The 16,773-nt window shown below is 52.8% G+C and overlaps 1 protein-coding gene across 1 annotated transcript; it reads left to right on the top strand.

Moving 5' to 3' along the window:
• Window positions 1–622: 622 nt before the first annotated feature.
• Window positions 623–16,122, top strand: TIMM44 (translocase of inner mitochondrial membrane 44). Its single transcript, XM_077788836.2, has 13 exons — window positions 623–680; window positions 1,757–1,864; window positions 2,328–2,498; window positions 2,993–3,073; window positions 3,504–3,653; window positions 4,003–4,142; window positions 4,721–4,806; window positions 6,232–6,324; window positions 8,199–8,323; window positions 9,245–9,295; window positions 10,345–10,434; window positions 12,804–12,914; window positions 15,008–16,122. The coding sequence occupies exons 1-13, from the start codon at window positions 657–659 to the stop codon at window positions 15,125–15,127; spliced, it is 1,350 nt and encodes a 449-aa protein (XP_077644962.1). The 5' UTR covers window positions 623–656; the 3' UTR covers window positions 15,128–16,122.
• Window positions 16,123–16,773: the final 651 nt, after the last annotated feature.

Genomic DNA, 16,773 nt, shown 5'->3' with positions numbered 1-16,773 from the left:
GTGGAGATTTCCTTTTCCTCTAGGAAACGCTTTTAACGTAAACGGATCAGGTGTGGGGCATGGGGGAGACCCGGGGCGTTCCCGGTGGGGCTGGGGAGGGTAGGGGATAGCCCCGGTGGGGCCAGGCCGGGTCCGGGACAGCCCCGGGGGTCCCGGTGGGGCCGGGAAAGGCCCGGGACAACCCCGAATGGGGCCGGGGAGGGTCCCGAATGGTGCCGGTGAGGGTCCGGGACAGCCCCGGGGGTCCCGGTGGGGCCGGGGAGGGTCCAGGACAGCCCCGAATGGTCCCGGGGAGGGTCCGGGACAGCCCCGAATGGTCCCGGGGAGAGTCCGGGACAGCCCCGAATTGGGCCCGGTGAGGGTCCAGGACAGCCCCGGGGGTCCCGGTGGGGCCGGGGAGGGTCCGGGACAGCCCCGGGGGTCCCGAGGAGGGTCCGGGACAGCCCCGAATGGTCCCGGGGAGGGTCCGGGACAGTCCCGGGGGTCCCGGTGGGGCCGGGGAGGGTCCGGGGCAGTCCCGAATGGTCCCGGGGAGGGTCCGGGACAGCCCCGGGGGTCCCGCCCGGTGCCGCCGGTCGCGGCCACGTGGCGCGGGCGGCGCGCGGCAGTGACGTCACGGCGCGGCGGCGCGCGGCGGTCACGGGGCGCGCGGGGCGATGGCGGCGGCCGGAGGGTGCCGGGTGAGCGCGGGGGCACCGGGCCGGCACCGGGGCGGGGCCTCTCGGGCCGGCGGGGCTGTCCCGCACCCAGCCCGGCGCTGGCAGCCCCCGGTGCGGACACCCGGGCCAGGCGGGGCCCGGTCCCGCCGCCGCTCCCGCCCGGCCCGGCGGGATGAGCCCCGGCGGGGCCGTGTCCCCGGGATTGGGAGGGGTCGAGGCTCCTCCAGCCCAACCCCTCCGGGCTCCCGGGGTTTCGCCGGGGCGGCTTTGCCGTGAGCGGCGGGAGCCGCATACGGAGCGCACCGTGAGCCGGAGGGGCCGGGATGAGCCCGGTGTGACACGGGATTTGCGGGATTCCTGCTCCTTTCATGCCCGGTGTGACACGGGATTTGCGGGATTCCTGCTCCCTTCGTGCCCTTGGCCGGGAGCTGCGGGATTCCTGCTGCCTTCGTGCCCGGTGTGACACGGGATTTGCGGGATTCCTGCTCCTTCGTGCCTTTGGCCGGGATCTGTGGGATTTCTGATCCCTTCGTGCCCGTGGCCGGGAGCTCTCCTGCCCCCAGCTTCTTGTGCTGTTCTTGAGCAAACACAGATTTTTTTTGTGGGATTTCCCTGATTTTCCCCTGCTGTGAGCCCTGACCCCTTCCAGAACAGGAACCTGCAGGTTTGACTTTGGCAAGGGCAGCAGAAGCATCCAGGGATTGTTCTGGGATCCTCCAGAGCTGGAACCTGCAGGTTTGACTTTGGCAAGGGCAGCAGAACCATCCAGGGATTGTTCTGGGATCCTCCAGAGCTGGAACCTGCAGGTTTGACTTTGGCAAGGGCAGCAGAAGCATCCAGGGATTTTTCTGGGATCCTCCAGAGCTGGAATCTGCAGGTTTGACTTTGGCAAGGGCAGCAGAACCATCCAGGGATGGTTCTGGGATCCTCCAGAGCTGGGAAAAAAGTTGTGCTTGGAGTTTTCCCAGAAAAAAAAAACCCTTGTGCTTCTCACGTTTCAGCTCCAGCGTGGATTTGTGCATCGCTGCTGTCCCAAATCCGGGTGCTGGCAGCTCTTGGGGCATTCCCTGAGCTCCTGCTGTGCTGGTTTTTTGCAGAAATGTCTCCTCAGTGGCCTGTGGCTGCTCTCCAGGCGTTATCCCATCCCTGCCTTCCCCAGGAGTTCCCTGCACAGGATCAGCAGCCCTGCCCTGGGCACCCCTCAGGTTGGTCCCACCTGAATTTATTCCATTTCCACCCCAAATTGTGTTCTCAGCAGAGTCCTGAGCTGGATGGGGATGTGGCTCTGGGAAGTGCCAGTTCCAGGCTGAAAATCTTCACTTTTTGAATGGAATTCAAGAAATTTTTGGGGCGGCTGAGGTTGGACAGGGCTTGGAGCAGCCCGGGATAGTGGGAGGTGTCCCAGCCCGTGGCAGGGGGTGGAGCTGCCTGGGATTTAAGCCCTTTCAACCCAATCCATCTGGAGATTCCATGAAATCCATTGGCCATGTGGCTCTTTGGAGGCTCAGCTGCTGCTTTTCCAAGTAGCTCCACGTTTTCCACACGTTCAAAAAAGCAATCCAGGGCTTGCCTCAAGCCCGTCAAGCTCCTGCCTTCAAAACTTGAATTATTTGAGTCCCGTTTGCTCCAATTCCTTGGGATTCTCCAACATGGAATGCTTTTCTCCAGTCCAGATGCTACTCCTCGGGAGGAAGGAAGGGATTCATCTCAGGTTTTGTGGAGAACATCAAACAGGAGTTGGCCAAAAACAAAGAGATGAAGGAAAGCATTAAAAAATTCCGAGATGAAGCGAAAAAGCTGGAGGAGTCGGATGCGCTGCGGGAAGCAAGGAGGAAATATGTGAGTGTTTGGGTGTTCCCTGCTTTGTTCCCTGCTTTGTTCCCTGCTTTATTGAGCTTTTACTGCTCTGGGTGAACGTTTCAATCCACAGCTGAACTGTTCAGGAGAAGTTCTGCTTGGCTGGAAGCACTCACTCTTAAATGGATGCCTCAGAGTGTTTATTTGTTGGAATGTTTGGGGGATTTTTTTGTGGGTTTTTTTTAGTTAGTTTGTTTTTTTTTAATGGAAAGTCTTTCCAGCAGACACTTGGCTGCATTTCTGAGCAGATCAAATAATGAGGCATTAAATTGAGCATCAAATGGTTTTTTTTGCACTGTTCAGAGTGCTCTGAACATCATCATTTGCAAAGCTGAGCTGCTGCTGCTGCTGACTCAGGCCATGAACTCCTGAAATGTTGCTTTTTCTGCCCTCAATTCCAGCCTTAATGGATTGTGCTCCATTCCAAGCTGGCTTTCAGTAGTTTCTGTCTCTTGATTAATGTTCTTTTCCCCCAGAAAACCATTGAGTCTGAAACAGTGAAGACCTCAGAAGTGATTAAAAAGAAACTTGAAGAAATAACAGGGACAGTTAAAGAGGTAAAAGGACTTTTCCTCAGGGCAGCTCTGCTGAAGTTGGGCTTTTGGGGGGCTGGAATTGTCATTATTGCTGGCAGCTCCTGCTGTTCCTGGAGCTTTTAAAACCAGAGGCATTCATAAAATAATGAACTGGGTGTGGTCAGAGGAAACCCAGCCAGGGATTCCCCTGGAATCTGAGGGATGGAGAAGAAAGAAACCCCACCTGCAGCTTTGGGAGCCCAAAATAAAGATGTGGAGCTGCTGGAGAGAGTCCAGAGGAGCCCCTGGAGCTGCTCCCAGGGCTGGAGCCCCTCTGGGGAGAGCTGGGGGTGCTCAGCTGGAGAGGAGAAGGCTCCAGGGAGAGCTCAGAGCCCCTGGCAGGGGTAAAGGGGCTCCGGGAGAGGGGATGAGGGATGGAGCTGCATTGATTTTTCCTTTTTTTCCCTTGCAGAGTTTGGATGAGGTCAGCAGGAGTGACCTGGGCAGGAAGATCAAGGAGGGGGTGGAGGAAGCTGCCAAAACGGCCAAACAGTCTGCAGAGTCGGTGACCAGGGGAGGGGAGAAGCTGGGCAGGACTGCAGCCTTCAAAGCCATCTCCCAGGTACTGCTCCCTCAGCTCCCTGAGCCTCGGGAGTGGCTTTTTTTGGGGAGCTTTGGGGTGAAATCCAGCAGGCACCTCCCCTGTGAGCTGTGCACCTGGCAGGGCTGAGCTCCTGGGGAGCTGCGTGCTGCAGGCTGGAAAATATTCCTCTCCAGCGTGATTTAAACTTCCTTAAATCCCTCTTTTTGCAGGAAATACAGAAAACAGCCAATGTTTTATTGCCAAGCTGTGCCTGCCCCAGCCCTGGCAGTGCCCAGGGCCTTTTGCTCTCCCGAACCATTGCAGGATGGGATTTTTCAGCTTCTGGAAGAGCAATAAATCCACACTAACGGGGCTGTTTGCCTTGCAGGGAGTAGAAACTGTTAAGAAAGAAATAGATGAGAGTGTTTTGGGACAAACTGGTCCCTACAGACGCCCGGAGCGGCTCCGGAAGCGGACGGAATATTCCGGAGAGAGGATTAAAGAGCAGCGAGTGTTTGAAGCCAATGAGTACGTGGGGGATCCTCTTGGGGGGGGAATATTTCTGTGTGTAATTGGATGGAAAAGGTAAAAACCAGATCAGGGATGAAAATCCAGGAGCTGTGGGATGGGAGCACATTCCCAGCAGGAGTGGATAATCCCGGATCTTCCTGGAAAATTCAAATTCTAAAGGGGAAATTTAATGTTCTGAGCTGAGCATTGTTTTGTGTTCAGTTTTAACTTCCTGCTGCTGGACTAAGGCTGAGCTCCTTTTTTCTGGGCTGCTTTTCTCCTCTGAGTTTTATTTGTCTACTGCTTTATTTATCTAGAGTTTTGTTTATCTGATGTTTTATTTATTTGGTTTTTTTATTTGTCTGGTGCTTCATTTGTCTGGTGGATCATTTATGGGGCTATCATTTATGGGGTAATTTATTTTGTAATTGATGAGGCCATAATTTATCTTGTAATTGAGCTCATCATTTCTGTGCTGTCTCAGCCTCAGTGATGCCAAGTGCTGCAGGGATATTCCTCAGGGTGTTGTCTGTATTTGTTACAAGTTAATTTTTCCCAAATATCCACATTTTATCCCTGTTTTCTGCCCTCTCTAGGGAAGCCATGGGCATGGTGCTGCATAAAGACTCCAAGTGGTACCAGCAGTGGAAAGATTTCAAGGACAACAACGTGGTTTTCAACAGTGAGTTGAGCACATTCCCTTCCCAGCCCTGCTCCCTCCTGGATCTGCTCCCATCAAATCCCAAATTCCAAATCTCAAATTCCAAATCCCGAATTCCGACTTTTCTCTGTGGGTTTGGAGGCAGAGCTGAGAGCTCTGCAGCTCCTCCAGGCTGCTCCATCTGTGCTGGGAGCAGCAAACCCTGCTCAGAGGGAGCTGAACTCGTGGGGTTTCCTGTTCCTCCCTCCTCAGCTTTGTTCTGGCACCAGGGACAGAGAAAACAGCTCTGCTCCTCCCCAGCTGCAGCTTAAAACAAGGAAAATCCTGAAAAAATCGAGGGAGTTTCACACAACTTCCAAATTGGTGAAACACTTTAACAAAAAAAAATAAAAATCCTGTGATCTCTCTGGAATGTAAAGCTCAGCTTTGATATCATCTGAGGCTGTTCCTAGTGCAAATGCCCCGGAGACAATCCCAGAATTGAGGTTGGAAAACACCTCCAGGACCTTCAAGTCCAACCTGTCCCTGTTCCCACCCTGTCACCCCCAGGGCCCTGAGTGCCACCTCCAGGGATGGACGCTCCACCACTGCTCAGAGTGAGCCTAATCCTGAATTTGCTCGTTCCACTGGATAAATACCATTCCCAGAGGTGTTAAATCTGAGTGTTAGCAGAGGAGGAGTTGCTGAGAGATCAGAACGTTGTGGGGAAATGGGAAAAAAATGGGGAATAAAACAGGGAGAAAAATGGGGAATAAAATGGGGAGAAAAATGGGGAATAAAATGGGGAGAAAACCAACTCCCAGCTGGTGCCTGGTGCTGAACAAAGGGATTGAGGAGAGGTTGGACCCTGCAGGACATTCCCTGCAGGAACACACATCAGCACAGGATATGATTCTATGCAGGTGCTTTTATTGAGAGCTCTGGGAATCAGGGGTGCAGACCCAAATCCGACGTGGCTTTTGAGCTGAAAGCTGAAATTTTATATTTGATCTTTATATAACTTAAATAATAATTATTAAACTTACATTGTTCTGTTGTATACATTGACATGAGTTTCTCGTGATCTGTCTTAGGCCTCTGACCACAGTTTCTCATTATTATTCTTACATTTAACTTACATATTAATTATTAAACTTACATTGTTCTGTTGTATACATTGACATGAGTTTCTCATGATCTGTCTTAGGCCCCTGACCACAGTTTCTCATTACGATTAAACAGTAATTATATTTAATTACTAACCAATCATCACATCTAACAATTATATCATTTATCCTGTACTAGCTACACAGGTGCAGTTCTAGCAAGGTACAAGGAATTCATGTACTCAGGGTATTTATTTTTCTTTTCGGGGCCTACAAAGCTTAATTTTCCTTTTAACCCTAAATCCCCTTTTAGTGTCAGGGGTGAGCTGGGCGGGCTCTGAGCTCTGTGTTCCCCTGGCAGGGTTCTTTGAGATGAAGATGAAGTACGACGAGAGCGACAACGCCTTCATCCGCGCGTCGCGCGCCGTCACCGACCGTGTCACCGGCCTGCTGGGTACGGGACAGCCCCGCTGCCCCTGCTGTTCCTGCTGTTCCTGCTCTGCCCCTGCTGCTGCTGCTGCCCCTGCTGCTGCTGCTGTTCCTGTTCTGCTCTGCTCCTGCTGCTCCTGCTGCTCCTGCTGCTCCTGCTGCTTCTGCTGCTCCTGCTGCTCCTGCTGCTCCTGCTCTGGTCCTGCTGCTCCTGCTCTGCTCTGCTCTGCCCCTGCTGCTGCTGCTGTTCCTGCTGCTCCTGCTGTTCCTGCTCTGCTCTGCCCCTGCTGCTCCTGCTCTGCCCCTGCTGCTCCTGCTCTGCCCCTGCTGCTCCTGCTGCTCCTGCTGCTCCTGCTCTGCTCCTGCTGTTCCTGTTCTGCTCTGCCCCTGCTCTGCTCCTGCTCTGCTCCTGCTGTTCCTGCTGCTGCTGCTGCTGCTGCTGCTGCTCCTGCTGCTCCTGCTGCTCCTGCTCTGGTCCTGCTCTGCCCCTGCTCTGCTCCTGCTCTGCTCCTGCTCCTCCTGCTGCTCCTGCTGTTGCTGCTGCTGCTGCTCTGCTCCTGCTCTGCTCTGCCCCTGCTGCTCTTGCTGCTCCTGCTCTGCTCCTGCTCAGCCCCTGCTCAGCCCCTGCTCAGCCCCTGCTCAGCCCCTGCTCAACCCCTGCTCTGCTCCTGCTCAGCCCCTGCTCTGCTCCTGCTCAACCCCTGCTCTGCTCCTGCTCAGCCCCTGCTCAGCCCCTGCTCTGCTCCTGCTCAGCCCCTGCTCTGCTCCTGCTGCTCCTGCTCTGCTCCTGCTCAACCCCTGCTCTGCTCCTGCTGCTCCTGCTCAGCCCCTGCTCTGCCCCTGCTCAGCCCCTGCTCTGCCCCTGCTCTGCTCCTGCTGCTCCTGCTCTGCTCCTGCTCAACCCCTGCTCTGCCCCTGCTCTGCCCCTGCTCAGCCCCTGCTCTGCTCCTGCTCAGCCCCTGCTCAGCCCCTGCTCAGCCCCTGCTCTGCTCCTGCTCAACCCCTGCTCTGCTCCTGCTGCTCCTGCTCAGCCCCTGCTCTGCCCCTGCTCAGCCCCTGCTCTGCCCCTGCTCTGCCCCTGCTCAGCCCCTGCTCTGCTCCTGCTCTGCCCCTGCTCAGCCTCTGCTCTGCTCCTGCTGCTCCTGCTCAGCCCCTGCTCTGCTCCTGCTCAGCCCCTGCTCAGCCCCTGCTCTGCCCCTGCTCTGCCCCTGCTCAGCCCCTGCTCTGCTCCTGCTCTGCCCCTGCTCAGCCTCTGCTCTGCTCCTGCTGCTCCTGCTCAGCCCCTGCTCTGCTCCTGCTCAGCCCCTGCTCAGCCCCTGCTCAGCCCCTGCTCAGCCCCTGCTCAGCCTCTGCTCAGCCCCTGCTCAGCCCCTGCTCTGGGGCTGCCAGCCCTGGGCACGTCCCAGAGCTCCCACAGCATCCCTGGCTCCTTCTCCAGTTCAGGGATGGGAGGGCAGTGCTTGGGATCCAGCTCAGCTTGAGCTTCAAGGCTGGAAGCGTTCCCAGGGTGGCTTTTCCTCCAGAGCTCTGTCCCCATTTCCTGGTGACTTTTCCCTTTTCCTCCCTCTGCTCTGTCCCTGTTTCCTGGTGATTTTTCCCTTCTCATCCCTCTGCTCTGTCCCTGTTTCCTGGTGACTTTTCCCTTTTCCTCCCTCTGCTCTGTCCCTGTTTCCTGGTGATTTTTCCCTTTTCCTCCCTCTGCTTTGTCCCTGTTTCCTGGTGATTTTTCCCTTTTCCTCCCTCTGCTCTGTCCCTGTTTCCTGGTGATTTTTCCCTTTTCCTCCCTCTGCTCTGTCCCCATTTCCTGGTGAGTTTTCCTCTCTTTTCTGTCCCCAGAGCTCTGTCCCCGTTTCCTGGTGCTGGTGGCAGTGCCAGCACCTCACTGAGATGTTTTTGCAGGGGGATTGTTCTCCAAGACAGAAATGTCCGAGGTGCTGACGGAGATCCTCAAGGTGGATCCCTCCTTCGACAAGGATCGCTTCCTGAAGCAGTGTGAGCGGGACATCATCCCCAACGTCCTGGAGGTCACTCAGCCATTCCTTCCCTTCATTTCCCCCTTTATTTCCCCATGGAAAATGCTTTTTTTTTAAAACTTTTCCATTGCTAAAATCAAATGCTGGGACAGGATTTGCTTCTCCAGCTTTGCACAGAACTTTGGGAGAGGAATTGGATCCCACATTTGGGTTCAAACTGTGAGATAATAAATTATTTTTTTGGCCTGGAAAACAACAAATGAGGTGGGATCGGAAAGAAGTGGGTGAGCAAATGATGATAGCAGAGGGGTAAGGAAAGAAATTTGGGATGTGCTCCTGGTTTATGATCTGGGATTTAGGAAGAGCAGCAGGTTGTGACCAATGGTCATGGAAGTGTTTGGAATTTGAGGTTTTTAAGGACTCAGTGATGGGAGATGTGACTGTAAATGGATGTGGGTCCCTGACACCCTGTAACTGCAGCAGGAAAGGCAGGGGGAATTTGGGATTTGAAATAGAGCAGGAATTGTTCTGAATTAGGGATTTGAAATAAAGCAGGAATTCTTCTGAGAGACTGGAAAAACTGGGGCTTGAGGAGCCAAACATGGGATTCTTCTGTTCCTTCTGTGCCCTGAATTTTTCAGTGTGGAAAATGGCAGCTCTGCTCCTGTTTGATCCCAGGATTTCTGAGCTCTGGGAACTCTGCTGCCTCTCTGGCAGGTTGAACAGGAAGATTTATTGGGAAGGTTCAGCTGGGAGCTTTAAGAGAGTTTAATTATCCAAAGGTTTATGTCCCTTGGCTTCAGCTCCTGTGTTTTTATCGAAATCCTTTTTGCTGTTCCCCTTTGCAGCTCCAATTTCCCCCTGGAGTCCCACAAAATGTGGGATTTAAGGTGTTTTGCTGCTGGAAGGGCTGATTAGTCCCACTTTGATATAGGAGGAGCTTTAAAATCTTCTGTGTGATTTCCTCCCCAGGCTTTGATCTCCGGAGAGCTCGACATCCTCAAGGACTGGTGCTATGAGGCCGTGAGTGAAGCTCCCAAAAACCTCCCCAAAACTTGGGATTCTTCCATGAAAATGGGGTTATTTTGAGGGGTTGGAATTCAGGGAGTTCCTGAAAGCAGAGCCTTTCCTGACAGTGTTGGTGGGCTTTTATTTGGGTCTTTGTTCCTCCAAAATTATCGTGCTGTAAATCCAAAATAATTCTGCTCTTCCAAATCCAAAATAATTCAAGAGCTGAATTTCTTCAAGTGAATTCCCTGTGCTGTTCCCCACCACCAGAGGGCTGGGAGAGCCAATTTTTTTTTCAATTTAATAAATCCTGATGAGCTTTTTTTATTTTTTATTTTTTGTAACAATAATCCAGTCTAAAAGCAGAGACTCTTCCCTCCTTCCAGCAACCTTGGGAATGACACCTTGGATTGCTCTGGAGGGAAGCAGCAGCTTCAGGGCAGTTTGTGAGCCCAAAATCATAAACATTCCCAAGGCAGCTGGAATTGGAAGTGAAGCTCCAAGTCAAGAGTAATCAGTCAGATAAGCCAGGGGAGGAAATGGGAATCCTATCCCTGAAAACCTGGGGGATAAAACCTCTTAATGGATCCCACGGGTGCTGAGATGGTGATTGTGATACTGAATTCCCTCTTTTTTCCTGGATTTCCTTCCTATTCCCTGCTTTTCCTTGCTTTATCCTGCTTTTCCCTGTTTTTCCTTGTTGTTCCATCCAGTTGTGAGTCCCTCAGCTCTCTCAGGTGCTCTCAGTTCCTCACATTCTGCCCAGGAAAAGTGGGATTTTAGTGGGATTTTTGTGAATCCCAGACCATTTCCTGCAGTTCTTTAATCCCTTCCTTCAGCACATTTACAAAAAATGTGGCATTTTCTCGTGGGTTTTTTTTGGGTTTTTTTTTGGTGGCTCTCTCCAAGCAAAAATTCCTTTTTTTTTTTCTTTTGGTTTGGTTTTTTTTTTTCTGTTTGGTTGGTTGGTTGGTTTTTTTGTTGTTTTTGTTTTTGTTTTTGTTTTTTTGATGATGACAGAACAATTCCAAACAATTCCCAACCCAAATTTGTTCACCCCTCAGACCTACAGCCAGCTGGCCCATCCCATCCAGCAGGCCAAGGCTTTGGGGCTCCAGTTCCACTCCAGGATCCTGGACATCGACAACATCGACGTGAGTTCCCTGCCCAGCTTCTCTTCTGGGGGAGGAATTAAACTCATGGGCTCAGCAGGGCTTTTTTTAGGATCAGGAAGGTTGGAAAAATCCTCCGGGATCAGCAAATCCAACCTTCTTTGCCCTGAATTCTGGGTTTGAACTCTGGGGTTTGGCTTTTCTGCTCCCAGAGGGGAAATCCCAGTGCTGGAAGGGAAATCCCAGTGCTGGAGGGGAAATCTCATTTCTGGAAGGGAGATCCCAGTGCTGGAAGAGAAATCCCAGTGCAGGAAGGGGAAAACCCAGTGCTGGAAGGGAAATCTCATTTCTGGAAGGGAGATCCCAGTGCTGGAAGGGAAATCCCAGTGCTGGAAGGGAAATCCCAGTGCTGGAAATGAAATCCCAGGGCTAGAGGGGAAAATCTCATTTCTGGAAGGGAAATCCTATAACTGGAAGGGAAATCCCAGTGCTGGAAGGGAAATCCCAGTGCTGGAAGGAAAATCCCATAACTGGAAGGGCTTTAAGGTCCTTCCCACCCAAGCCAGGGATTCTGGGCTGACTTGGCCACATTCCAGGTGCTCTCCAGGTGCTTTTGGGGGGAGCTGGAGCTGTTCCAGGGACAGGAATTCCCAGGGATCCCAGCCCTGAGGAATCATCCCAACGGGAAGGCTGGGAGGGATGCTCTGATCAGGGACACTCCTGCTGCAATCCCACTGGATGCTGTGGGGTTATGGATGGCATCTAAAATATCTTGAAAATTGAGCTAGGCTTGGGTTTGGGTGAAAAGCTGGTTTTTATTTCCTAATAAATTGAGCTCCAGGTGTGCATTGGGATGGAGCTCATTCCCTGGGATCAGGCATGGGAACGTTGCAGAGCTGTTGAAATTCCCTCAGGGAACAGGAAAATCACCCTATAAATAAATTTATTCCTTTGTGACACAGCCCAGCCTTGTCCTGGTGCTGCTTCCTTTATTAGGGATAAAACAGAAATGTTTGGGAACATTTCAAAAGAGGAAAATCCTGCTGTCCTCAGTCCCTGTGAATTCCTTTTTGGGGCAGCACAGGCAGAAATTCCTGCGCTAAAGAGCAGCAGAGCATCCCATGGCATCCTGCATTCCCACAAAAAAAAAAAAAGGGGGATGCAAGAGACGGGCAAAAAGGGATTTTTGGGTTTTTAAAAGTAAAAAAAAAAAAAAAGATTTCTGGGTTTTTAAAAGTAAAAAAAAGAATTTTGAATCTCCACTCCTCTTGCATTCCAGTGAATAAAGTCTTAAAATATTTAATGGAATGGCCTGGGAATAGAGGGGAAAAATCTGGCAAACAAAAGGTTCCCACCTTGAAGTCTTTCTGATACAGTTTTTGTCTGGTTCAGAACAACTTCCTGGCAAAAAAACTGATTTAAAAGCAGGAGAAAAGGCTCTGTTTGATCCTTGTGGGTCCCTTCCAGCTCAGGATGTTCTGATTCCAAGCATTTCCTTCAGAAAATTCCGTTTTTTTGGCGAGCAGGGTGTCTTTGATTTTGCTTTCTAATTGGAAATCACGGAGCAGAGCTCGTTCCAATTTCCCAGATTGCTGGACTTGGGAAAATAGTGAAAAAATCCACAACACTTTGGGGAAAGCTTTGAAAGTTCCCATGTTTTCACTTGGAATTTTTTTGGGAAACAGCTTTTCCATCATATCAGAATGATGGAATTGATGTGATTGAACAGCCAAAGGGGAGCTGGAAATGTCTGGGGTGTGGGAACTCTTCCAGTCTGGTCACGCTTGGGGTCTGGGATGTGTTTGGAGTCTGGAAATGTTTGGGGTCTGGGACACGTTTGGGATCTGGACACATTTGGGATTTGGACACGTTTGGGGTCTGGGACATGTTTGGGATTTGGGACCTGTTTGGGGTCTGGACATGTTTGGGGTCTGGACACATTTGGGGTGTGGGGAAAGATTGGGATTTGGGACACGTTTGGGTTGTGGGTCTGGACATGATTGGGATTTGGACAGGTTTGGGGTTTGGGACACGTTAGGGGTCTGGGACGTGTTTGGAATCTGGGACATGTTTGGGGTCTGGACATGTTTGGGATTTGGACACATTTGGGATTTGGGACATGTTTGGAGTCTGGGACATGTTTGGGGTGTGGACATGTTTGGGGTCTGGACATGTTTGGGGTCTGGACACATTTGGGATTTGGGACATGTTTGGAGTCTGGGACATGTTTGGGGTGTGGACATGTTTGGGGTCTGGACACATTTGGGATTTGGACACGTTTGGGATCTCCCACTGCAGACCTTGCAGGAATGGGGTGATCTCTCCGCTGGGGGTGTGTGGGGTGGTGGGAACTCTTCCGTGGCCCTGCAGGAATGGGGTGATGGATCTCCGTGGAATTCTCTTCCCTGCAGCTGGCCATGGGGAAGATGATGGAGCAGGGCCCAGTGCTGATCATCACCTTCCAGGCCCAGGTGGTGATGGTGATCAAGAACCACCAAGGGGAGGTGGTGGAAGGGGACCCGGTGAGTGGGGACACGTGTGGGGTCTGGGACACATTTGGGGTCTGGGACATGTTTGGGATCTGGGACACATTTGGGGTGTGGGATATGTTTGGGATCTGGACATGTTTGGAGTCTGGGACATGTTTGGAATCTGGGACATATTTGAGGTCTGGGATGTGTATGGGGGCTGGGACATGTTTGGGGTCAGGGACATGTTTGGGATCTGGGACAGATTTGGGATCTGAACACATTTGGGGTCTGGGACATGTTTGGGATCTGGGATATGTTTGTGATCTGGGACACATTTTGGGTCAGGGACATGTTTGGGATCTGGGACACGTTTGAGGTCTGGGACACATTTGGGGTCTGGGACACGTTTGGGATCTGGGATATGTTTGGGATCTGGACACGTTTGGGGTCAGGGGCACATTTGGGGTCTGGGACACGTTTGGGATCTGGGATATGTTTGAGGTCTGGGACACATTTGGGGTCTGGACACCTTTGGGGTCTGGACACCTTTGGGGTCTGGACACCTTTGGGGTCTCGCACTGCAGCTCCAGCTCCATCCCATTCCCACCTCGCCCTGCTGGGTTTTCCTCCCCCTTTTCCTTTCCCGAAGGGCGCTGGCAGAGCTGAGCCCTCTGGCAAACGGGCTGGGAGCAGAGTTCAGTCCCTGGATTTGGAAAAAACCCCAAATGCACCCCACACTTCACAGAGAATGCCTGAATTCCATGAAAATCCTACAGGGAACGCCCACCCCTGCTTGGAGCTCAGGCTCGGGGAGGTTCTTAGGGAGCAGGGAATGATCTGGGCAGTGAATCCCTGGCACCTTCCAGAGTGCCCTGGGAATCCCTGGCACCTTCCAGGGTGTTAAATGCCTGTATTAATTGTTAAATGCCTGTATTAATTGTTAAATGCCTGTATTAATTCCAAGGAAAATGTGCTGGGAAGTGGCAGCTCCAACCTGTCCTGGGCTTCAGTGGCTCAGTGACACCTCATGGGGACATAGGGACAGTGCTGGAGCTGCCACTTCCCAGCACATTTTCCTTGGAATTAATACAGGCATTTAACAAATATTGGCTTTTGCAGTCCTGGCCTTTGGTCCAGGCTGGAAAAATGGGATTCATTAGAATGATGGGGCTGCTCTGGGCTGATTCACAACCAGGGCAGGAAGAGCTGATCCAGTGATTCCCTGCATGAAATTCCTGCATTCCTGGGAGATAAATATTGATGGGATAATTATTGAACAGGATATCAAAGTCTGTTTGCTGTCGGATTCCTCCGGAGCTGCAATAAATCAGGGAGATGAATTCAAATTCTCCAGTGGAGCCCACAGCTCAGCTTTAATCACGAGCCTGGGCTTGGGTGGAAGTGCTGAGCAGCTGCTGAATATTGAACATGGGGAGGTTTAGGGAGAGGGGAGCCTCAAATCCCCAGAGATTAGGGCTTGGAAGGGGCTCGATGGATTGGAGTTGTGGGCTAGGAAGGAGCTTGAAGGATTTGGGTTTTAGGGTTGGGAGAACCTTGAAGGATTGGAGTTCTGGGGTCAGAGGTATTGGAGTTCTGGGGTTGGAGGGATTGGAGTTCTGGGGTTTGAGGGAGCTCAAAGGATTTGGGTTTTAAGGTTGGGAGAACCTTGAAGGATTGGAGTTTTGGGATTGGAAGGATCTTGAAGGATTGGAGTTCTGGGGTTGATAGGATTGGAGTTTTAGGCCTGGAGCTCAAAGGATTGGAGTTGTGGGGTTGGAGGGATTGGAGTTCTGGGGTTGGAAAGAGCTCGAAGGATTGGAGTTCTGGGGTTGAAAGAATTGGAGTTGTGGGGTTGGAAGGATTGGAGCTGTGGGTTGGAGGGATGGCAGTTCTGGGGTTGGAGGGATGGGAGCTGTGGGCTGGAAGCATGGGAGCTGTGGCTTGGAAGGATGGCAGTTCTGAGGTTGGAAGGATTGGAGTTCTGGGGTTGGAGGGATTGGAGCTGTGGGGTTGGAGGGATGGGAGCTGTGGGGTTGGAGGGATGGGAGCTGTGGGGTTGGAGGGATGGGAGCTGTGGGCTGGAAGCAGCTCAGGGTGCCCTGGTGGCAGCGTGGCCGTGCCCCCATGCCTGGCATTCCTGGCAGGACAAGGTGCTGCGGATGCTCTACGTGTGGGCCCTGTGCCGGGACCAGGACGAGCTGAACCCCTACATGGCCTGGAGGCTGCTGGACATTTCCTCCTCCAGCACGGAGCAGGTGCTCTGAGCAGGGCTGGGCTGGGCCCTTCCCACCCCTCTGGAAGCAGCTCCAGCCCAGAACTCCCCACAGGGAGCAGCCCAGGCTGGGGATTTTGGGAGAAGAGCTCCTGGTTATCCCAATCCCTGAGGAATGGGAATCCCTGCTCGGGAATGGCTGGGACGAGCAGGTGCTGCTTTATCCTCGTGCCTCAGGAGGCTCCTGGGAAGCCCACAGAGCTCTCATTCCCACCTGCTGGCACCCCTGGAGATCCTTGGAAAGGCCTTGGAGGGGTTCCTGGCTGCCAATCTCCTGCCCAGGCTCCAGCCCCGTGTCCCTGCCGTGTCTTGCACTTTCCCAAACCAAATACAACCAGGACTTTGCACATGGAGGTGTTGGATCCTCAGGTTGGTGCTGGGATGGGGCTGATATTTAAATATCCAGCGGTGAGATTTGTTTATCCACAGCTTGGCAGGGGGAACGTTGTTGGTTCTGGTCACGGAAAGCCACAGCTGCATCCCTTGGGATGGTGGGGAAGGTGTGGGACAGGACAGGGAGTGTCTGAGGAGTGGAACTGCTTTGGGAACGCTGAATTTTTCTGTCCCATCCTGTCTCATTCCCAAGAGGAAAGCTGTGCTCCTCATCCCTGCACAGATCCCAGGTCCAGGAGCAGAAACTTCCCCAGTTTGCTGCTGGAGCGTGGGGTAAAATCCCCTTTCAGGCCCAATCTGAACAATGGGGTTTGAAAATCCCAAATCATGAAAAATTTTCCCCAAATTCAGGTTCCTGTGGGGTTTGGGACTCTCTCCTCGAGCTTCATGCTCCTGGGAGGAAGAGCAGGGGGGCTGTCTGAGGGGGAGCAGGAACTGTGGGATTTGGGCTGCTGGAGGGGTTTGGGGGCCAAGGCTGCCCATGGAAAGGAAGGTTGGGAAAAGATTTGGAGAGGAAATCCAAGGATTGCTGTGGTGCTGAGGGTGAGGTAGGACAGCTCTGCCCTGCCAGTGTGATTAAAGAGAATAATTCCAGTTGTTCCTCTTCTCTTGCGAGTGTCCTGAGCTTTGAACATCCCTGGGCTGGGATGTTTTCCTTGGAGCATCCCCGGGGCAGGCTGGGGGTGGCAGTGAGGGTCACAGCACCCCAGGGAATGCTCCAGGCTGGGGTGAGGGGCTGGAATGCTGGGATGGAGCCCCAGGAGGGGCTGAGGGAGATGGGAAGGGGCTCAGCCTGGAGAAAAGGGGGATCAGGGGGGGCTTGTGGCTCTGCACAGCTCCTGACAGGAGGGGACGGCCAGGGCGGGTCAAGCTCTGCTCCCAGGGGACAACAGGACAAGAGGCTGTGCTGGGGGGGTTTTAGGTTGAATATTGGGAAAATTCCTTCATGGAAAGGGTTGTAAAGCCCTGGCACAGCTGTCCTGGAGTCCCCACCCCTGGAGGGATTTAAAATCCACGGGTTTGTGGCACTTGGGGACAGGGTCGTGGTGGCCTTGTCACTGCTGGGTTAATCCTTGGTGGCCTTGGAGGCTTTTCCAGCCCTGGTGGAGAAGGGCCTGGAGGGCTCCATGGTGCTGTCAAGGCAGGACAGGAATGAGAAAACTCTGATCAGAAGGCTGCTGAGAGTAAAACTCTGATTTATTCAAAATACACTGCTCTTTATACAGAGCTTTGTGAGGACCAACT

This window comes from Lonchura striata, chromosome 28 (assembly GCF_050655825.1).
Source record: "Lonchura striata isolate lonStrDom1 chromosome 28, ASM5065582v1, whole genome shotgun sequence".
Classification (NCBI taxonomy): domain Eukaryota; kingdom Metazoa; phylum Chordata; class Aves; order Passeriformes; family Estrildidae; genus Lonchura; species Lonchura striata.
Note: the sequence above shows the minus strand (reverse complement) of the source record. Positions and strands in the feature narration are given on the sequence as shown.